The following is a 23,416-nucleotide window of genomic DNA, read 5'->3' on the forward strand; positions in this document are numbered from 1 at the left end:
CTCTCCAACTCCATCCTGTCACTTGTTCCTCCTTTCTCCTCTCTCATAAATCCTTCTAGAAGCTCTCGGGCATGGTGTCTGCCCTTCCGCCCACATTCCCTCTAGTGCATCTGGCTCAACACGAATCTTAACCACAGTTGCTTTTCGGCCACCTGGATAGTCCTTTCGCTCCGACCCCGTCTCTCATCCCCTCATTTTGACTTCATCACCTTACAAAACCAATTTACATGTTAGTCTGAATCGGCGGTTCTCAGCCTGTGGGTCACGACCCCTTGAGGGGCGTCTAAGGACCTTTTCACAGGGGCCACCTGAGACCATCAGAAAACACAGCTATCTGCATTATGACAGTCATAACAGTACCCAACCTGCAGCTATGACGCAGCAACAAAAATAGTTTTATGGTTGGGGCTCGCCACAACACGAGGAACTGTGTTAAAGGGTCGCAGCGTCAGGAAGGTTGAGGACCTCTGGTCTAAATCCTTCAGATTCACCAGAGCCTTTCCTACTCTGTAAAGGTCACGCCCCACCAGAGAGCTCAGCAAAGCGACGCCAGCCCTGGCCATGACCATCCCTGGGTAAACCAGCTTCCTTTGGAACTCTCCAGAACTCTTCAGTAAACACAGCGCTCAAAGCCACAAACTGGCCATTAGTCACCACCTCCCACATACCCAGTTCCCTTAGCAGTGCTTGTCACGCCTCCCAGCCTTCTGTCCCTGCTAGCCATGAGTCAGATGTAACCCAGTGCTCCTATTGGCTTATGAGCCAGTCCATCAGGCACTTGCTTCTCTCCTATTGGCTCAGCTGTGCCACCTCAAGGCTGACTGGCTGGCTTATTCCCACCTTCAGACCGCCCCCCTTCTTCTCTGTCTGTCCCATGGCCTCACACAGCAGCCTAGAGGCTCCTCTATTCCTTGTTTCAGATCTTTCCCCTGAGATGTGAGAGATGGCAGGGTGGTTAAGAGCACTCACCTCTCTTCCAGGGGGCCTCCGTTGCTTCCTAGGTCTACATATGGTCGCTCCCAGGGATCCAACACCCTCTTCTTCTGGCCTCTGCAGGCACCCACATATTCATGGCATACCTGCATACATATGTGCAATAACAATAACAATAATAATAATAATAATAATAATAAAAATCTTTCCCAACTCCATCAGTTTGGAGGCTGAGGAGTTCCTGATTGTCATTGTTTATTGTGCTGGGCCGTAGGTAAGGTCTCCACCTGCGTCCTGAGTCATAGATCTCCCCCTTTTCTCTGTACTAAAGACTGAGATGAGGAGGAGTTCCTCTCGTTTCTATACGGCCCCTCCTCACTCTTCCATTCTTTCCCGTGGGTTCCAAGCCATTGCCTCCCAGAAAACCGATTTATCTGGGCTCTAACTTGCACGCGCTCCCCGCTCGCATCTGGCCAGCTATAGGAAGCTACTCCATCTCTTCTTCCTTTCCTGCATCTCTCCTGCCAAACCAAAGGCTGTCGTGAGGGACGGTACCTGTGTGCCACTTTCCTGTGGTAACTCCTCCCTTGCGGAGGCCAGTTCTTTCTGGGTTGCCGAGCCTCAGTGGCACGCCATCATCCACAGAGGCCATGCTACAGTGACTATGTCTAGAGGGAGCAGCCTCAGATATATATCACATCGCCCACGGCAGACGTGTTCTTCTGATCCCGCTCCAGTGCTGTCTTGGTTACTTACCTATTGTCATTGTCGTAATAAATGCCCTCACGAAAGCATCTTAAGCGTGAAGGGCGTAATTTGGTTTACGTTTCAGAGGGACACCAGTCCATCACGGTAGCAGGCAGGAAGGCTGTGCTGACCGATGGAGGGGGTTGCCTGGTCACACTGCATCTGCAGTGTGTGGGGTGGGGGTACTGTGGAACCAGGAGGCGCTGGTCCTGAGCTGGAGTAGTGTCCAGCCCCATAAATCTCATCTTGAGAACTGTAGGAGTGAGGACTGCTCTCCCCATTACCCCAAACCTGCACATCCAGGGGCATATAGTCCTGTGCCCTGCACCTTTGTCCCAACCAGAGGAGGTCCCGTAGTCACAGCCAGGTTAAACTTCCTCTCTTCTTATAAGGTCATGTCCAGGGCAGGAGAGATGGCTCAGCAGTTAAGAGCACTGACTGCTCTTCCGAAGGTCCTGAGTTCAAATCCCAGCAACCACATGGTGGCTCACAACCATCCATGAGATCTGACTCCCTCTTCTGGAGTATCTGAAGACAGCTACAGTGTACTCACATATAACAAATAAATAAATCTTTACAAAAACAAATAAGGTCATGTCCAGCAGCATCTGGAATTCCTCCTTATGCAAATGAAGCATTCCCAGCATGTTAGCCTCAGCCAATGAAAGCCTCTACCCACTCCTAAAGGTTCCACAACCTCCTCAAACAGGGTTGCCATCTGGGGCCCAAGCCCTGTGAGTATATACAGTATATATCAGATACACCAGGACCATAGGCAGGGAGTCCGATCAGCTTTACTTGAAGTAATTCAAGGCTTATATCATTTGGGGGAATTTGGGGTAGAAACATCCAGGATGGGCAGAGGTCATTGGCTGAGGGCTTAGGGTACCAAAATACCTCATTAGCATGGGGAAGAGTTTCAGGAATCTCAGATGCTAATCTCAGGGTTCTGATCAGGAGACATTGAATCTATAATCCAACTAAGGCTACATGACATTCTGCCGGTAGAGGTAATGGGGGTGGTGGTGTTGAACTCCCCAGGCAAGGATAGAGAAGGGGGAGCCCTGCCCATGAAGTGAGCCCTCCATATTGCAGGGGTCTGAGCCCCAGAAGGCTATCCGACATCCTAGAGTTCAACATTAATTAATAAATCAACAGGGGAGCATTCCTCATTCAAGTCACAATAGGTACCAATTCTGCTGCAAAGCTTTCCCCGGGGTGGTATATACCAACATCTCCTCACCCCAGATAGGGCACTAATGATACAAGTAAATGATTCCACCCAGTGCTACCTTGGTGAACCAATGCATTTATAGGAGCATAGGTTACTTATGGATAATGGGAAACTCTTCAGTGGAGCTGTCTGCAAGCTGATCAGGGAGCTCCAGGGACACAACTTTTAAACATCTTCACCCACGCTAGCCTGGTCTTTTCAGTGAGGCAGCAGCTGCTGCTTCAGAGTCACCCTCATGATGGTCCCAAGACGCTAAGAGCCTCAGTGGTGATGGGTCATAGAGGTAATGGAGTGGCCTCGCTCAGCCTGGGCCAGAGAGTGATGATGTAATGTCTCACATGGCCCCCTGTCCCTCATGAGAAAGGGATAGGGATGGGTGGTCCTGGATGGGGTGACATGGACCACGGATGGTTGGGTGTCCTCCTGGACAATAAAAGGGATGCACACACATGCTTGGAGGTCAGATACGGGGGACTGCAAGGACAGCTCCCCTCCCTGCCTTGGGGTTAGGAATAACTCCACCATCTCTTCTCCTTCAGCTGAAAGCCACAGATGCGGACGAGGGCGAGTTCGGTCGCGTCTGGTACCGCATCCTCCGTGGTAAGTGGGTTTCCACGGGATAGGAGGGATGGTTGCTGCCCTGTGGGGACAACACTTCTTTTGGGCTGACCAAAGCGCATGCCTAAGCCCTGTATACATAGGGAGAGAGTGGGTTCCCTGGCTGTTTACACTAAGTTGAATATATTCTAAAAAAGAATGGTCATGCTGACCTTGTATCTAAGGGCTCCATATGCTATAGTGTTCTCAAAGCTGACACCATGACAAGACCTTGGAAGCCAGGGCAGCCCCTGGGAAAGTCATTCACTCTCCTGGGTCCCCCAAGAAACACAAGCCCTTCCCTGAGCCGTTCACCACAGCCAGATCATGGACTACCACTCACCTGCTGGCTTCCTGGATCAGGTGTGCAGCCACCTGACGTGAACTCCAGGGACCGAGTGTAGATAAGTGTGTCCCTGGAGAGAAATCAAAATCAGGGGGACCGACCCAGCCCAATTGGGTCCACTACATCATAGATTGGCTCACCCACAGACAGTAGGGTTTGGGTCCCCCTAAAGCTTCCATATCCCCAGTAGAAATGGAGGTGTAGAGATGGGGTTCGACCATAGGCTTTATAAAGGAAAAGGCAAGTGAGCTTCCATTCCAGGTGCCCTCTGTTAGGCCGTTGTAGGCTTTAACCAATTTCCCAAGTGAAGGGATGCTTTTCCATTGGCAATACAAGTTACAATCAAACATATTTGAGGTACAGAATTGTAAACCCTCGAAGTTAGGATAGACAATAGAATACTTTATCTACATTGCCAAATATGATGGCCTGGATGTTAGAAGTAGATATCATACCTTACAATTTATGTAGTTGTTATAACTATGTTCAATGTATATCTGAGAGAAAAGAGCTTTTTTAATTGGACAAAAAAAGGGGGGGAGGTAAAGTAGCTGCTTGTATCCTAATGCTAATTTGTGCCTCCCTGCCACCAAATAAAGGGTTTACACGGGAGGGTCTGCAGGTAGAGTTCTGGCAACCCGCCCCCAGTGGATTCTGATTGGTGAATACAGATGCCAGCAGCCAATGGCTGGGGAGAACAGACAGAGGTGGGATTTTAGATTTTTCCGGGGCTTGGACCGCAAGCAAGAAGGAAAGGAGGAGATCTGCCCGTGTCAGGAGAGTGTGGAGGAGGGGAGACTCCATATCTGGGAAGAGTGCAGGACAGAGAGGCATGGCCCCCCATGTGAGGGCCCAGGGGGCACCAACTAGGTCCAGAGCAGCCAAAGCAGAACATAGAATTTAGTAAAGTTGTAACCTGGGATTATTGACGGGAGGTAGAGTCTAATAGTATGGAAACTAGGTAGCTGCCCAATTACTGTGCTGCATAAGGCATATTAAAATATAAAGATTGTGTGTGTGTCTTTCATTCAAGAAGATAAACCATTGACTTAGGGTGTAAACCCACCGTGGGACTATGGGACTTATTAATTAATAATTAATTCATCAACCAAGCCCTGTGGGCAGGACCAATCTGCCACAGGGCCTGGAACTCACTGCCTTCTATCTCACAGGCATCCTCCTGGTCCAGCCCATGCATCTCATGTGCCCCCTCCACAGGTAACCATGGCAACAACTTCCGGATCCACATTAGCAGCGGGCTCCTGATGCGAGGCCCAAGGCCCCTGGACAGGGAACGAAACTCATCTCACGTGCTGATGGTAGAAGCCTACAACCACGACCTGGGGCCCATGCGGAGCTCCGTCAGGGTGAGAACACGAACTGGGGCCTGGCGGGGCAGGATTCGCCGCTGGCTGACTGGTGTGGGGGGCAAAGAATTTGGTGAGGAGACCAAGGGCCCACCCAGCCCAGCCAGGGATCTTGGGTTTGTCCTTTTGCTCCGTTCCACAGTTTCTTCTTGAGGAAGGGGATTCATGATGCTCGTGTCTGTTCTAAGGGAGGAAAGAGGGGTGCTCCCAGATCTATCCCTTATAGACACCCACCTCTCCACAACGCATTGAGGAACCCTTTAGACATAAGCTGGGGGGGGAGCAGATAGCAAAACTGTTTTGCAGATGAAGAAATAGTGTCACAGAGACGCGTTCATAGGCAGGAGCAGACTCTAGACTGTATATTTTGGGTCCAAGTCCAACGCTGTTTCTCTTGAAACTGTTCCTAAAATTCTCTCACCATTGTCAACAGCCCTATCAAATGAATTCTTTGCACACACCCTCACTAGGCAACTGAGGCCAAAGAACCTTCTCTAATGGTCACACCCACAGAGGTCTGCCTCCTCTGTGCCTCCTCATCCTCCATACACACGTAGCAGCCCTATAGGCCCCTTCCCCTAAAGCCATAGGAAGTGAGTCAGAGCACGGAGGTCCCTATCGTGGAGGAAGATGGGAATTCATCAGGCAGGGATGTGTACCCAGGCCTGAGTCAGCTGAACTTATCAGCCCATGGCAACCCACTGTTTCCTGGGACTGGAAACGCAGAGCAGGATATATCTGGTCACCTGTCGCTCAGGTCACTATAGGGTACTTCCCCTCATGTTAAGGATGGATGTCTCCAACCAGAATCTGGGCCCCACGAAGATCTGTCAGAGCTGGGCCAGCTCTGAGTTCCCAGCTCCTCGTTCTCATCTCTGAGGAGGTAGGAGAGAGAGAGAGTTGGCTCCCGACAAGCTACCCCCCACATCCCTTAAAGAGCAAATGAACACTTGTCCAAGTGGATCAGAGCCCTTGGGTCCTTAGGACTGTGTTAATGGACAGAGACATGGTTTCCTGGTAAATACCAGGAAGTCTCCACAGTAGCTTTCCCGCTAGACAGGCTCTTATTCATATGCTAATGCGTGTGGTCAGACCAGTATCTTCCCTCTGCAGACTCGCTGTCCAGTCACAAGAGTGGCTGGTATCAGTGAGGTTCAGGCTGGACCCCTGGACTTCAGCCTTCCTAACCACAGCCCTCTCTGTGTCCCCTCCCCTCCCCCACCCACCTGTTTCTCAAGAGCTTGATCACTGTGGCTGCTACATGCCATTTTTAGCCACCAACCTTGTTAAACCAAATTCTTTGAAACATCCCAGGGTGTAAAACAGATCAAAGGGAGACTGTACTGCTGCAAGGTGAGGCACCCCAGCCGCAGCCTTGACTCCCCTTCATGTACTCCTACCCTTGAGACCCTGAAGAAAAAGAAACTGACCCAACTCTCAAGAAGGCTCTGCCTTACACCCATTGTACAGATGAGGAGACTGAGGCAGAGAGGACTCAACCAACTTGGTTAGAGTTCCATGATGGTATGGGTAGAGCCAGGCTTGACCCCAGACAGGTGGCTCAGACTATTCTCTTACCTCAACACAATATGATTCCTGGACCACAGTGCCCAAGAAGGCTTCTCAGCCCCGACAAGCACTACATCCCCAAAGAGTAACTTAGAGTTCAAGTGTCGTCCCCTGGCATGGAGATCTGATGCCCTGCAGTTTTTAGCCTCTATTCTCCTAAGACAGTCAGGAGAGCTGGGGTGCTTTCTGATAGCAATATGAGGAGTCTGGCTTTGCCATGCAAGCTGTAATTCCACTATAGGGCCTAGCAGCAGTCCCCGTGAGGGCCGGGGAGTAAGGAGGGAGACTGTCCTTACGGATGCTGCTCTGTGTGTGCATCCCCATGTGCACAAGCATGTGCACACATCTGCTCTCTTGTCCCCTGTTGAAGGGCCTGGCAGCCCTGTGCAGAGACGCTGGACAGAAGGCAGTCTGGCTCTGAGGCTCCAGGCAGCGTCCCCTGTTCAGCAAGAGTTCAGCTGGCCTGTACTTCCTGTTCAGCTGCGTCTCTCAGGTTCACAAACCACACCGGCTTTCCTCCTGTCTCTACTGCTGAAAGCAGCCAGAAGTACTGAAAGCCTGGCCACACTGTGACCAAGCGATACTCCACCCCTCACCCATTCCTCTCACACCGTCAGTCTGACGGTTCTTCCCCACCACCCCCAGAAGGCAAGGTCACTAAAACAAGCAGACTCCGGAAAGGGAAGGCTTGCAGTTTTGAAAGATGGATAGTTAATTTCTGTTTACATAGAGTTCCCGAAAATCCGCCCACGCCAATTCCCCTCACAACCACCACACCCAGGATCTTCTGCGACAAGCTTCAGGCAAAGCCAAATTTAGAAGGTTCTCCACTACAGCTGCGTTCTGAGGTGGACACTGTGGTTTGCATAGTAGATTCTTGATGTCTAGACGTGAAAGGGGCTGGTGTGACAGGGCTGGGGAACCCCAGAGCAATGGAGTAGCAAGCCCTCCGTGAGCCTCCCTGGCCACCACATCCATCTTATCCCCTGAGTCTGCCACCCTTCCCACCCAAGTCGTCCAGTAAAATCCCTGCTAACCTAGAGGTCTGTGTGTATGTGTATGTGTGCACGTGTGTGTGTACGTGTGTGTATGTATGTGTCTGTGGTGTGTGGTGGGGGTTGTATATGTAGTGTGTGTGTGATGTGTATGGTGTGTATATGGGTGTATGTGGTGTGTTTGTATCTGTGGTGTGTGTGTGTGTGTGTGTGTGTGGTAAGATAACCCCAGACGCAGCTACATGTGTGTGTGCATGGTGTGTGGTGTATGTGTGTGTGTGTGTATATGTGTGTAGGGTGTTTGTGTATATGTATATATGTGTGTGTATGTATGTGGTATGTATGGGGGTGTTTGTGTGTTGTGTGTATATGTGTATATATGTGTGTGTGTTATGTGTGTTGTGTATGTGTGTATATGTGTGTGTTGTGTGTGTGTATATATATATGTGGTATGTTTGTGTGGTGTGTGTGTTTGGATAACCTCAGAGGCAGCTATGTATGTGTGTGCATGGTGTGTAGTGTGTGCGTTTATGTGTGGTGTATATGTGTGTGTATGTGTGCGCGCACGCGCGCACACACTCAGTGTGTTGGAATAATCCCAGAGGCAGCTATCAATACAGACAAAGTGCCAAAGGCCAGTTCGCTGAAGCTGTCTTGCCCTCCTCCCCCTTTCTGTCCTGTCCTTGCCACTGACTGCTGTGACCTGTGCTGTGCATACTGAGCTACCCTGCCCTACTTCCTCCCTTCCCCACCCTGCTTCATGGTAATGCTTCTCTGTCTCTGTAGAGGGGGGAGCGGGAGAAGGGCCTGCCTTACACTGCGGCCAGCTCATTCCAAGCACAGAGCCTGAGCGCTGATAGACAGCCCGGAGATGCCAGCCCTCCGCGTCCCTGTGAAATCCTCAGAAAATGGCTTCTCTTTTCTGGGGCTCTTTTCCCAATCTCTAAAAGGAGGTGGAGCCCGGGATTCCTGGTAGCGTGTGTCTCTGCTCTCTGGCCTTCCCCTAACTCTGTCTCTTCCCTTCACTCTGGTCGTCCAGGCAACAAGATTCAGGTCTACAGCACAGTCTCCCGGTATTCCCAGGTATGGGGAGAAGAGAGGGGCCCTCCTTGTTTGTAGGCACAGCTCTCCGTAAACACTGTTTTGATGGTAGCGTCTTTTTCTGCATCTGACACATGTTCTTTAAATAGAAGTTTCAAAGGTAGGAAAAAAGCAGTAGGAACATCACACAAAAATCACACCATTCTGAAGCAGTCACTTTCCGGGGTAGGGTCCCCAGAAAGCAAATCCAGGACAAGGATTGTCATGAAAGTCATTAATGAGTTTCCCCAGGAAAGTGGTAGAGGGTGACCAGGAAACCCTGTGAGCTGGGGGAGGGGTGATCATCCTCTGTTTCACTGGGAGCCCTAGAAGGAGTCGGGGATCAGTGCCCCCACAGTGCTGTCTGCCCGCGGTAGAGTGGTAGTCTTTAAAGGGCTGTTGTGTGAGGGTCGCAGGGCCCCAAGCATGACCACTTCTGTTCTTGTTACCATCACTTTTTTTTTTCCTGAGTCTATCCTAAATGTATTTTGGTCTTTGGATGGAGTTAGTTTTCTATTGATGAGGCGGAACACCATGACCAAGACAACTTATAAAAGCAAGCATTTCATCTGAAGGCTAAGGATTCCAAGGGGCTAGAGCCTTTGACCATTGTGGCAGGGAGCATGGCAGCAGGCAGGCAGGCAGGGCACTAGAGCGGTAGCTGAGAGCTTACATCTGATCCACAAGGAAGGAGAGAGAGAGACAGAGACAGAGACAGAGAGAGACAGAGAGAGAGAGAGAGAGAAATCAAAGCCCATCCCAGTAACACACCTCGTCCAACAAGGCCACACCCCCTAATCCTTCCCAAACAGTTCCACCAACCGGGGACCAAGCATTCAAACATACAGCCTTTGGGGCCATGCTCTTCAAACCACCACACTCACTGTCTAGCGCGCACTTCCATGAGCCTGGCATATTTTGTCTTCCTAACCACCTCAGGAACAGTGTGACACAAGCCATTAATGGTATGACTATCTCCTGCTGGAGAAACTTGACCACCCAAAAGCGGTAGTCCCTGGTGCCTACAGATCAGTGAAGAACCAAAAGGTGTCTGCACAGCAGCTGCAAGCCAGGCCAGATTCAGAGGGAGAGGCAGGACTATGTCCTCTAGACTATGTCTCCACTTTTCCTGAACCGAGCCCTGGCACGTCTCCGCAGGTGATCGTATACGTGGAAGACGTCAACGATGAGGCCCCTGTGTTCACACAACAGCAGTACAACCGCCTGGGCCTTCGAGAGACAGCAGGCATCGGCACCTCAGTCATCGTCGTCCGAGCCACTGACAGAGACACTGGTAAGGCGGGCAGGGGCAGCCGGGGATGCCACTTCTCAGAGTGACTCTCCTGTTGCCAGGGGCCCTGTCATCCTTAGACCTGCCATGCAGCCAACACCCAGGCTCGGGAGGGGGAGGGGCTCCTTGCTTGCTCTTCGCTCCATACAGACGCCCAGGCCCCAGAGGGTTGGTCAGGGAGGTTATCCAACCTCTGATGGCCAGAAGAGACTGGAAATGTTTGCACACCCAGACTAGTCATCCTGGGTCCTGGCAGCACAATGGTAGCCTGTCACAAGGACTGGGACAAGGTAATGGAGCTGTGTCATAAAGCTAGCCTGGGCCTAAGTCTCCATTCAGCTGCACAGGGGCTGCCCAGAGCTCGGTACTCCCAAGCCTCCTCACAACCCATCCTTCCCACAGGGAAGCCATAGGCTTGGAAGGCGGCCTCAGCCTGGCAGAGGTTTCCATAGCCACAGTGGTCAGTGTAAAGTGAACTGGGTAGGATTCCAAGATACCGCCATCTTCTCTACTGAGCCTGTGCCTGGTTAGGAGAGGGCTCTTCTCCACCACACTAGAGTAGGAATATTTTAATAAATCCAGGAACGGGGTTACTACCTGCTTCAGTGGTTTATGTTACTGGATGAAAGACACACACACACACACACAGAAAGAGAGAGAGAGCCTTTGTATTTTAGTATACCTTAAGCAGCACAATAATTAACCAACTGCCTACCCTCCATGCCGTTACAATCTACCTCCAACCAATAACTTCAAATTGCTACTTACTAATTTCTGTGTTCCACCTTGGCGGCCTCGACCCACTGAAGCGCCCTCTGGGCCACGTTCTCTCAGTCCTTTCACATGACCGCTCTCCTTCTCCCTGTTGCATGTTCTTCTGCCGTGGTGGCTCACTCTCCTGCACGGTCTTACCCTTCCATGGTGGCTTCTGCCTCTCCTCTCCTTCCTCATCCACTCCTGGATTTATTAAATATTCCTACCACACATCACATTGTTCTCAAAGAGGCCCCCAAACCCTGGCTGCAGCCCAAGCCTCTGGCCAGCTCCCCCAAGAGTCCCCACACACCCTCCGCCTCAGAGATTACCTGCCTCCCAGAATGAGTGACAGAGACATAGAATTTAGGATTCACAGCTGGTTCCTTCTCTAAATGGCAGATTAGCACAGGGTCAGGGCACCGTGTCTTGCCAAGGCCTCTTCTGGCATAGGTAACCCTTTGAAAGGCTGGTAAAAGCCTTCACCAAGCTGAGTGGGTTTGTGCCTGTCAACTTTTCTCTTTTCCCAAACTGCCTGCCTCCCTCGAGGTTGAGCAGTGCTGTGTAGAGGAGATAGGGAACTCCTTGGCCCTGAGATTCTTTTCCACCAGGGACCTGAACGAAGGCTTGGCTGCTCTGAGGGCCCTGGGCTTTCTAGGTCAAATCACCACTACAAGGTACCTGCTTAGCCAAGTAGTCAAGACAAGTGCTCAAAAGTAAATATCAAGGCTCCGGGAGCAGAGACAGCTCCCTCTGGCAGATCCTTAGTGCCAATGCCAAGCTCCAGAGCATGGTAGTGATGTTCTGGGGTCTTGACCTCTGCTCCATCTTTTGGGGACAGTGTGCATGGGGGGGGGGGGGAGGAGGGAACAGCCAAGGGCTCTCAGGAGCGCCCCTAGTATAGAGCACTGAAGAAGCCCCAGGGCAGCCCCACTTCCACGTGGGATCACATAGTTTGCTTCTTCTTAAAGGGGACGGTGGCCTGGTGAACTACTGCATCCTGTCGGGCGCAGAGGGCAAGTTCGAGATCGACGAAAGCACAGGGCTCATCGTGACGGTTGACTATCTGGACTACGAGACCAAGACCAGCTACCTGATGAATGTGTCTGCCACGGACGGCGCACCCCCCTTCAACCAGGGCTTCTGCAGTGTCTACGTGACGCTTCTCAATGAGCTGGACGAGGCCGTTCAGTTCTCCAATGCCTCCTACGAGGCAGTCATCATGGAGAACCTGGCTCTGGGGACAGAGATTGTGCGGGTGCAAGCCTACTCCATCGACAACCTCAACCAGATCACCTACCGCTTTGACGCCTATACCAGTGCCCAGGCTAAAGCCCTCTTCAAGATAGACGCCATCACGGTAAGGAGGCGGGTGGTCACGATGGGGCTCTCCCAACACAGCGTGTAGTTACTGAGATCCTTCTAGATGTATAGCATTCCTTAAGATAAATGTCCTTCTAGTGTTATACTGAAAGCCAGTGAGTCTGGTGATCTTGCTATTAGACAATAGAAGTTATAATAGGAAAAGCCAAATGCTTTCCTGTTATAGTAGACAATTAATCCTGTTCAAATCACCCGAGTCAAATCACACACACACACACACACACAACCTTCTATTTTAATATGTCTTAAACAACCCAATGCCTTGGCACTTCCAAACGTCCACGCAGAGGAGAGCACACTCTCCCCTCTGATATTCCTGAGCTATTACTATTACTTACTAAAACCTATATTCCATCCTGGGGGACCCAAGGAGCCCTCTTGGTCCACGATCCCTGACTCTGACATGTTGGCTGTCTCTCTGTCTCTCTGTCTCTCTGTCCTACACTTCTCAGGCCTGGTCTTTCTCCTTTCCCAGCATAGTGACTCTAAAACCTTCTTCCTCCTTCCGTCCCCTTGCCCATGAATTCTAAAGTCCTGCCTCTGTCTCCCTGCCCAGTCGTTAGCCACTTTTATTTACCAATCAAAGCCCACTGGGAACAGGGACCCTCAGCATCTTTCATGAAGATTCTCATGCAATTTTGAGAACCCACTTAACACCGGGCAGTGGTAGCGCACACCTTTAATCCCAGCACTTAGGAGGCACAGGCAGGCAGATTTCTGAGTTCGAGGCCAGCCTGGTCTACAGAGCGAGTTCCAGGACATCCAGGACTACACAGAGAAATGAAACATTGCCTTGAAAAACTAGAGAGAGAGAGAGAGAGAGAGAGAATACAAGTTAACATAATACAAGCATTAGACCAAATCCACAGCACCTTTCCTTCTAAATCTACACTGCCATAGGCTGCTTCTTTCTCTAGGTTCCTGCTGCCCACTGGGTACTGGGAGAGCTGGGTCAACTCTGAACAGCTCCATCGGGTGGGATCTGTGGGGTCCTTGTCGGCTGCCAGTCTGCACTTCAGGTGCATGTCACCAGCTGTTCCCTGGTTAACCTGCAGTAAGAGTTTCCGGGACCCCTCCTGAGCTTCAGGTAGCTGGTTACAGCCACTTCAGAAATGTTTTGCTCACTTGCTGTGGCCAATTCCAAGGCTACATCAAAGGATTCTCACCCCCTCCAGGCACAACCCAGTCCCCTTCCAGAACATCTGCAATCCCAGTTCTCAGGAGGCTGAGGCAGGAGGATCTAGATCTCCAAACCAGCCTAGGCTACAGGTCAAGACCCTATCTCTAAAATGTAAACTAAACTAAAATAAACTCCGTATATTCATTGTTAGTCCAGATGTTCTCCCAACCACGCAGGTCAGGGGATTTTATGGAGGCCCCAGCGTGAAGACACAGTCCCTTATTCTCATTCTACATTCCTTTCCTCTCCCTAGATACACCTAATACCAGGAAATTCTGGTATTCTGATAAGGAATCAGCATTCTTTCATATTTTCTAGCCCATCGTTATCTAAATCATCTTATTTCCCTTTTTACCTTGTCTGTTAGGAAACTCAGATCTAGCTCTTTCCCATCTCTTCTGTAGCTATACTAAGCTAGGCTCCTTACCTCATCTTGATTTAATGGGTCTTCCTCTTGAAGCCCTTCATTTGATGACAGTCAAGGTATGAATCCCTGCTGGCCAGTCTGATGGAAGGGCGTGACTTGACAGCCGGGACAATCCCAGTGCAGACTGGCAGTATTAGCAACCTCCTGGCTTCCAGGAAGGCAGTCTTGCTGTGCACAGACTTCCAGCAGAGTCAGGCCCGCCCCCTCTACGTGCAGGACCCACCTTGTGAGCCACGTAGTGTGGATCTGATACGATGGCTCACCCGTGTGCTGCTGGCCCTGGCCAAGGTGGACGAGAGCCACTCAGAACGCCTGCAGTGTACCCGTCCTTGTCCCCAGGGGAGACCGGGAATGTAGGCGAACCGAGAGCTCTGGAGCTGGGAACAGAAGAAAGCATAAAAGCTATGAGTCTGAGCATCTGGAGGAGATGCAGGAACAGTGTCCTGGTGGGGTGATGGGTACCACTGCGTCCCCCAGCCCAGAGAGGACATGCTTGACTGGGAGGAAGGAGACCCTTGGAGAAGAGATGGCTGGAATCTTAACAGGACGTTAAGAGCAGTGGGATTTCAGCCAGTAGACTCATGGGAAAGTTGTGTCAGGACGGTGGCTGTCAGAGTCGGGTGAAAGGGATGGTGGGCTCCAGGTGGAGCACAGAATGGCGACCTGATGATGCTTGTCCCCACCCCCACCCCCACAGGGTGTGATCACAGTCAAAGGCTTGGTGGACAGGGAGAAGGGCGACTTCTACACATTGACGGTCGTGGCAGACGATGGCGGCCCCAAGGTGGACTCTACTGTGGTGAGTGGGTCCTGGCTGACAGCCCCGCCCCCCACCCCGTACTCCCCAGCACCTGACCCGTGGGCAGGGGGTGGGATGTACCAAACTAGCCAATAACTGTTTATATCTGTTTTCTCTCCCTCCTGCTCCTGCTCCTGCTGTGCCTACAGAAGGTGAGTTAGCCCATGAACTGCCTCATTCCAATGGTGGTGCACAGACCTTCCCTGGAGATAGGGTCCCACAGGGCAGAGGGCTGTCAGGATGGTGCAGAGAAGAAAGGTGATTGCGGCCAAGCCTGATGACCTGAGTTTGGTCCCTGGGACCCACATGATAGAGGAGAGAACTGACTCTAAGTCATCCCATAACGTCCACAAGATGCCGCAATACCGCATTGTGCTTACCGGCCCCCATCCTCGCTTGCCCAACCACCCCAACACATGCTAAACTAATCACCGTTGTAAAGAGAAAGAGGGGGAACACATAAACACTACAGCAGGCCTTCCTCTCAGATCCCGAAGGACCTCTGCAGCCCCTCCACTCTCCTCTCCCACGCTTGTCCCCCCACTTTCCATCCAGTCCCTCAGGAATCCTGAGACGGAAGTGGGGTAACAAAGAAATGCCTGGAACACTCCCAGGAAGAGAGCTGAGGGCTCCTCAGTGGCTGTGTGACAAAGCAAATCTGCTTGACTTCTCTGTGCTTCACTTTTCCTCCCTAAAGGGAGAATCCTGCCAGCCCTCCTCAGAAGGGGTGGCAGGTCTGAGGGAGAGAGACCTGTGAAGGAGGCGCTCGGGCCAGAGCCCAGGGAGTACCTGGGACAGTAGCTGTGTCTACAGGGTGAGCCCCACTGCCAGGACTATGTGCTGAGGAGGGAGCCTCAGGGGTGTCAGACAGAGCCCCAGAAGGGCTGGGCCTGAGGTGGAGTTCAGAGGGTTGGGGTAGGGTGGGGCTGAGGTAGGGGTCATGATGGGGCTTTGACCTCGACACACCTGGCTCTCTTAAACTCCTGGGGCAACAGGCAGCCACCCCACATCCTAAATCTCCAAGTAGGAGTCTTAGAGGGTCTAAGCAGACCTTAGCATCTTCCTCAGTATTTTGTGGGCCCCGCCCACTGCCCTTCAGCCCTCAATGGCTGCTGGGTATCCAATGAGAACATGGTGCCTCTCTGGCATCCGGGCAACCCTTTCTGATGTGGATGGCAAGAACTTCAGACTCTCTCTCCCACTCAGCTATCTGCTCTCTTCCAAGAAGCAAGACCTGTTCTCATGCCCCAGATACACAGCCCCGTTGGCCCCCGTGCTGTTTGAAATGCTACGGTGCACATACAGAAGGCCTTTAAAGGTGGTACAATTTCCTCTCCGAGGCCAGGAGCCAAACCACAGCTCACCTCCACCTGACTCCTTCCTGCCTCAGCAATGGGGTGGGAGGGAAAGGCCGGAAGGAAGTCTCAGCTATAGGAGCTCCTGAGTTGCATACTTGGGTGCTGGGGGGGGGGGGGTAGGTGGGGGGTGGGCAGGAAGGTGAGGTTCTGAGGCTGGGAGCTGGAGAAGGCTTTGTCCTCTCCTCATCTACCAAAGCTGCCTCCCTTCTAACCCCCTCCTGCCACCCCACCCCACCCCCCACCCACCCTCCATCACCACCACAGAGTAGCAGTCACAGCTGGGCCATTGACTAACTATGTTGGGCCTATGCTGTCTGGGCTCCTGATGCAGCGGAAACCCAAAGCAGATTTAACCCTGTCTACACAGTAGATTCAGGTGGGGAGGGCACCCTATCACAGCGTCACTGTGACGTAATGTATGCCTTGTCAAGGAACACTGGGGTGGGCTTGGAGCAGGGGTTAATGCAGCCAGCAAGGAAAGGTTTTTCTGGCACGGGGTGTACATAGGACTTGTAGTGTGAGGACCTTGACTGGCCAAAGAATTTGAAGGGCCAGTCACGCAAGCACGCACGTGCGCGCACACACACACACACACACACACATACACACACACACACACACACACACACACACACACACACACACACGGCAGCTCTCTCTGCCTGGCTTTGCTCTGAGCACGAGGTAGACTAGACTAGACATCACTGTTTCCATTTCCCATAGCAGCTTGCTTGCCCTGCACACCCCCACTCCTCCCTGGTAGGCAAGTTCAGGCTTACTGGGGAAAGGCTGAGTGTCCATCAGACAGGAAGAGGCGGGGCAATGGGGATGACTCTACACCACCTGTACCTGAGCGTGCTCATTTCCTGCTTCCCACATCCAGTGCAGCACGTCTTCTTGGTTCAGAAGTTTTCCGCTGAGAAAATGGAAAACCAGAGAGGTCGAGTAACCTACGTGTAAAGTCGCACAGCCAGCCGTGGAGTAGTTGACCCCACCCCCATTCCACCCCTCCAGGCTTCAGACTGTAGTCTAATGCCTGGGGGGGATGGGCGGTAGGGAGGGGTACTGAAACCAGGAAAGGAAATCAAATTTGGGAGGGTTTGGGGGGAGGGGAGGGACACTGTGACTTTATTCTGTAAGGTAGAAAGGACCCACAAAGACCATGAGCACTGGGCATACCAAAAAGCAGTCAGCTATGGGATCCAGAAATGACAGCCCCCAAAAGGATGGTGAGGACTGGCCTGTTGGGGGGCGGGGGGCGGGGGGGGAGCAGCTTGAAGCGGCTCTTAAAACCCAAGCTACCTCCCCGCCTGCCCCTAGCAGTGAGTGTAACTGTATGTGTAATCTCTGTGGCCTGTGATCTTCCTAGGGCTGGTGGCCATGCCCACAGGGACCCTTCTCTCCTCCTCTTCCTGGTGCCCTTCTCCACCCAAGATCCAGATCTTGGACTTGAAAAAAATAAAAAATAAAAACGTAATTTCACAGTTTCCTTCCCCCACCGGGTCACAGTAGCCTCCTGCTCCTGGCCTGGTCCTCTCTCTTCATTGCAGAACTGTGGGCAAGAAGGCCTGCATCCGGCCAGCAGCTGTTTCAACCAGCCTGCCCAGGATTCTCGTTTCTGTGATTCATTGGCTTATTTCATATAAGAATCTGAACTCCTTAATCTTCCTGAAAAACAGGAAGTGATGCCAGCCAGTGCCAGGGTGGTATTCTAGGCCTTTATCTCCATGAGCTCGAACCCAGCTTCCCAGCTGTCCCTGTCCCACTCTGTGCCAATTCAGACAGTCTTCACCAGTCACTCTCTTTGCTGTTTTGGTCCTGTGATAAATATGTGACAGACACAAACACACACACACACACACTCACATGCACACGCGTGCATATACACGCACACAGGTATGCACACACACACACATACATGTATGTACACACACACACACACACACACACACGTGCGTGCGCGGATATTGCTCAGAGAAGCTGGGATAGGTCTTGGGGCTTGATGGTTTGCTCAAGGCTCCTGCAGACCTCATGGTCTAAGGATATCTTGGGGAAGGAGGCAGGAGGTGGCTGAGTGTGTCTGCCCCCAGGTCTACATCACCGTTCTGGATGAAAATGATAACAGCCCTCGCTTTGACTTCACCTCTGACTCGGCCATCAGTGTGCCTGAGGACTGCCCTGTGGGCCAGAGAGTAGCCACAGTCAAGGCCCGGGACCCTGACGCTGGCAGCAATGGACAGGTAGGCATTAAGCCAGGGTCCACTCAGGCTGTAGGGTGTTTCCTATTCCTCGGGGACCATCTAAGCCAGAACACTTCATGTCAGCAAGCAGGAATGGGCATTTCCATGTGGGAGATGTGGGCCCATACTCCAGACTCCCGGGCTGATCTGCTAGCATCCCCAGGACTGGGTACTTGCCAGGCATATGTGGCCTTGGAGGGCTTGATCCCTTTCCTTGGTGTGATCTCTTTCTTCCAGGATCCCAGAAGAATAGAGTCATAGAGGGCATGCAGGCAAGGCAGCCCCATGAATCTGACCAATCACCTCTCTTTCCACAGGTGGTCTTCTCCCTGGCCTCTGGTAACATTGCTGGGGCCTTTGAGATTATCACCAGCAACGACTCCATTGGTGAAGTGTTTGTGGCTAAACCCCTGGACAGGGAGGAACTTGACCACTACATCCTCAAGGTGAGTACCCACTGGCTCCGCCTGGACTGCTCACGTCCACTCTGGAGGGAGCGTACCCCACAGGATACCCTTGGTGGTCAGTTTCTTTGCTGTCACCAAGTGATACAGGGCATGTGGCCTCTGTGGGGCTAAGCACAGTGAGGCTGATGGGGAGAGGGTGACCTGGGACAGGGTTCCGTTCCCAGCGGAAGCATCTGAGGTGCCTATCCCTGCCTCAAGAGTCAAAAGAGCCAGGGGTGGCAGCCCATGGTACATGCCCATAATCCGGACACTTGGGAGGTAGGCAGAGGCTGGAGGATCAGCAGTTCAAGGTCATTCTCAGGTATATCTTGAATTTGAGACCACTCTGTGCTACATGAGACCCTGTCTCAAAAAACTAAATAAATAAAACAAAAACAGCTAGTAGAACGCCTGGTGGGGCTTGTGGGATGCTGACCCTGTCGGGAACACAGTGGAACCTTGGACAAGGATCATTTCTTCTGTCTGGGCCTCAGTTTCCCCACATATGCAATGGCCAGCAGAGCCCCACCTGGCCTGCTTCTGCACAGTGAAGTACTATAGTGGGCGCTGATGTCCTCCTGGGCCTGACCTGTTCACTATGAGCTTCCAAGCAGCCCACACTACTCCTCTCAGAGGCCACCAAGGCAACAGCTCCCCACAAACTGTCTGTGTCATCATGACTCCAGAGCGTTGCCAAAGAATATTCTGGACCCCCTCTCTGCTTACCAGAGACCCAAGGCTTGAATCCTATCTCAGACCTAAGGTCAGGGTGAAGGGCTAACATAGCCCCAAACACAGGCAGGTCAGGAAAATGATGACTTTACACACTGGAGTCAGAAGCCAAATGAATCTGACAAGACTTAGGCAAGGATTGTCTGTAGCACGGGCAGAGGCAGGGAGCCTGGTGGTGGGCACCAGACGGAGACGGATCGGTGAGTCTCTTGGTTCTCCCTATGAAGGGGATGGTCTCTGGGCACCATAATCCTGATCCATAGTTTGATCCTTATGGAAAACCTCCTCCTCTTCCTTCTCACAGATTGTGGCTTCTGACCGTGGCACTCCTCCACGGAAGAAAGACCACATCTTACAGGTGACCATTCTGGATGTCAATGACAATCCTCCAGTGATCGAGAGCCCCTTTGGATACAACGTCAGTGTGAATGAGGTAAAGATTCCAGATTGCCAGCAGCTGACCACCCTGATCAGAGGCTGACCATGAGAAAGCTATTCAAATGTCTTGTTGGCTGCCTGGTCCCTCAGTCCTCAGAATAGAGATCCTAAGTAGATACCACCCTAGTTCCCAGCCTGGTAGTATATTTCTGTGGTTATAACAAACATATTTGTTACCTGGTGCTAAATCTGGGTGACTTCGTGAAATCTTTTTCCGAGCCTTGCCCGGGCATAGTACCAGGGGCTGCTTATGAAGGGTGGGTTTTTAGGCACCTCTTCCAGGTCCTCCCTATCAAGAGGACAGCCTTTGGGTTCCATAATCCTGTCCCCATAGTTCGATTCTCTGCAATGGCTTCTGATTGGCTGTATGGGTATGCATGTATCCTTCTCCTGTAGTTTTCATATATGAGTGTGAGCATCCAATCTGAGCTCACAGGTTTGGACCAGAATCAAAGAATTCACCCAAGACCTGTTGTATAGGAGGTATCCAATGTTTGTTGTCTGCCAACATCCTGACCACCCTCATCAGTGCCCCAGGGGTCACAAAGCAGAGCTCCCAAGGGGCCGGGTGAAATCTTGGGGCACTGGGAACAGAGCTAGGTTTTCCCCTGACTGTGGGCCTGGGATAACCCCTTCCTGATCTCCTGCCAGAATGTGGGTGGAGGGACCTCAGTGGTCCAGGTGAGAGCTACCGACCGTGACATCGGGATCAACAGTGTCCTGTCCTATTACATCACTGAGGGCAACGAGGACATGACCTTCCGTATGGACCGTATCAGCGGGGAGATTGCTACAAGGCCTGCCCCACCCGACCGTGAGCGCCAGAACTTCTACCATCTGGTGGTCACCGTGGAAGATGAGGGCACCCCAACACTGTCGGTGAGCGATAGAGGTGGATGGGACAGCTCTGCGCCTTGTGTGTGGGAAGCCAGTGATGGGACTGAAGCCCCTCATAGCCCTCAAACCATTGATACTAGGTTGTAGGCCTTAAGTTCACAGGCCAGGAGCCACACAGGGCAGGTATGTGCCAAGCAGAGAACTGGTTCTCTCTAGTCTGTACTGTTTGAGTACATCCTCTGATCTCATTAATTGATGCTATCAGGTGAGCCTGACACCAGGCCTTGGCCAGGGGATATGTAAGCAGGATATATGACCAAACTGTGCACTGCAGGGCCATAGTCAACCATAAGGCATTGCAGCCCTCTAGCCCTCTTCCTGTGCTGTGTTGGCATGACACTGTCACCAACACTGGGAGGAGCTAACGGCTGTAGTCCTGTGTGGGTATGCATGTATCCCATGGATGCATGGTGGACACGCCCACAGCCCATGGTTATGCAAGCTGGGAAAAGAGGTGTGGCTTACAAACTGGGTAGGGGTTGTGCAAGCGGAGTGCTCTGTGATTTGGAACCTTAAAAGCTGGCCAATCAGAACCTGCCAGAATCTCACTTTTGTTGCCTGTGAGGGGTAGACAAGATGGTATTTGGGGAATTGAATTAGCACAGGTTGGCACGCGGACTTGGTAAACAGGGAAGATGGGGAGTATCACAATATTCCACAGTGAGGCAGATAAAACCCAGGATGGTGTGAAGCAAGGCTTCGATCTGCAAGCAGGTGATGTAGGCTGAGGTCTGCCAGCCACTTATAGTCTCATCTGGGGCTCCTGTCCTGTACATGTCGCTGTCATGTCAGCTGAGCAGGCTGTGCTTCTAGCAGCTGGCTGGCAACCCTCGAAGGTGAGAGGGACAGCTCCTCCAACTAGCAAGCCTGTGCCTGCCTGTTCACAAGATGCAAGAAGGGAAAGAGGACATGATACACACGAAACCCAGTGGTTGTCAGGCTTGGGCTGGCACAGGGTCCCTTCTGTGACTTTCTCTTGGCCAAAGCAAGTCATAAGACATTCTGGATCGAGTGTACCCTCAATGAAGGGAAAGACTGGATACATTTCTGCTTAGCTGCTCTCTGCCCCCAAGAGATGTCATTTAGGGATCAGTGTGGCAGTGGCCCCACAGGACGAGCAGGTCCAGGCTGGCATTCATCTGGAGTAATGCTGAAAAGGGGGTAGGAACTGGGCCAACTGTCCCAGGAACTCGAATCACATTTCGCAATGGGAAACAAGACCTACTCTGCCCTGCCTCCTAACGAGCCCTCATTCCCAGGGCAGCTCGGGGTCTTTGCTAGTTCAGCCAGCAGGCTAATTAGGACACGGGAAGGGAGGTGGGGAGGCAATTGGATTTTTTCTAATGACATGGAAGGGTGAAGTTTTAATCATCTTCAGTGAGACTCTTGGCTACATGTAGCAGATCTTCAGCCAGAATTGATAATTACAAAGATTGACTTTGTCCTCAGTAACAGTTGCTGTTTCTTGGACTTCTTTGTTGCAAAAGAAGCTAACACTGAGAGGAAGAAAAACCCTAAGTGGGAAAACCCATTCTTTGGAGAGTCTTTGTTTCTTAGCATAGAAGAAAGAGCTCTGTTATTTTCTTTTCTTTTTGAGATGTTTTCATTTAACTTAGGCTGTTCTAAGCTCACTCTATAGCTGAGAATGACCTTGAATGTCTGATCCTCCCGCCTCCACTTCCAAAATCCATGATTGTAAATGTGTATCACCATGCCTAGTTTACAGAGCACTGGGGATTGAACCCAGGACTTGTGAGTGCAGAGATGTGTGTGTGTGTGGGGGGGGGTCTACCAACTGAGCAATAGCCCCAGCTCTAGAACTTGACATCACTAGTGTCACACAGTGAAGAACTGGATTGACCTGAGAGAGAAGCTCAGAGCTCTTCACCTCCACCTGGAGACAAGGGCACTGGTCCCGTCTCTGCTGGTCAGTCCTGTGGAAACACCAAGTACATCCGTGTTATGGTCTGTGCATCAGCCCAGACGGAGGCAAGAGGTGGGTCTCTGAGTTGCTGCCTAGCTCTAGTCAGTGTCCAGCCTCTAACTGCGCGTCCTCCTCAGCTGTTTTATCTGGGAGAGCTACCCACTCTTTTAGCCAGCAGCGGCAAGACCATACCAGAGGCTAGGAAACCACAGACAGACAGTTCCAGGCCTGCCGGAAAAAGACATAGGACAAAACGGATGCTCTGTGTGTGATGCGACCCAGGGCTGTGGGAGCTCAGAGCCAGGGACCAGGAAGGATTTCTAGGCTGTGTCATTACTAAAAAGCATTATTTATTTACTAATTATTCTGTGGGTGGAGGGAGCATGGGTGTGGGCACACGTGCTCACTGCCACAGGATGCTTGAGAAGATCATAGGGCAATTTACCAAACTTGGTTCTTTCCTTCCACCATCTGGAAATTTGAACTCCGATCGTCAGACTTGTTTACAAATGTCTTTACCAACTGAGCCATCTCACCGGGCCATGGGTGTTATTTGTAGCATAGGGCTTAGGAATCAGCTGCCAAGAAGTTCCCAGTATCCCAGAGGAACCCCAGTGTCCAAACCCCGCCCCTTCTTTCTTCGCCTCCCAAAGCCGGACATTCCTCTCCACAGCCTTTAG

At 51.8% G+C, this 23,416-nt stretch overlaps 1 protein-coding gene across 1 annotated transcript in view; it reads left to right on the forward strand.

The window, feature by feature from the left end:
• Positions 1-23,416, forward strand: part of Cdh23 (cadherin related 23) — a 393,910-nt gene that overhangs the window by 303,661 nt on the left and 66,833 nt on the right. Inside the window, exons 28-37 of the mRNA XM_052163611.1 lie at positions 3,454-3,514; positions 5,076-5,224; positions 10,027-10,162; positions 11,884-12,272; positions 14,600-14,701; positions 14,851-14,853; positions 18,150-18,299; positions 18,617-18,745; positions 19,782-19,910; positions 20,567-20,794. Of these exons, the coding sequence (XP_052019571.1) occupies positions 3,454-3,514; positions 5,076-5,224; positions 10,027-10,162; positions 11,884-12,272; positions 14,600-14,701; positions 14,851-14,853; positions 18,150-18,299; positions 18,617-18,745; positions 19,782-19,910; positions 20,567-20,794 (1,476 nt within the window). The remainder of the gene's footprint in view (positions 1-3,453; positions 3,515-5,075; positions 5,225-10,026; positions 10,163-11,883; positions 12,273-14,599; positions 14,702-14,850; positions 14,854-18,149; positions 18,300-18,616; positions 18,746-19,781; positions 19,911-20,566; positions 20,795-23,416) is intronic.

The sequence above is a fragment of the Apodemus sylvaticus genome, chromosome 19, assembly GCF_947179515.1.
Source record: "Apodemus sylvaticus chromosome 19, mApoSyl1.1, whole genome shotgun sequence".
In the NCBI taxonomy this organism is placed as follows: domain Eukaryota; kingdom Metazoa; phylum Chordata; class Mammalia; order Rodentia; family Muridae; genus Apodemus; species Apodemus sylvaticus.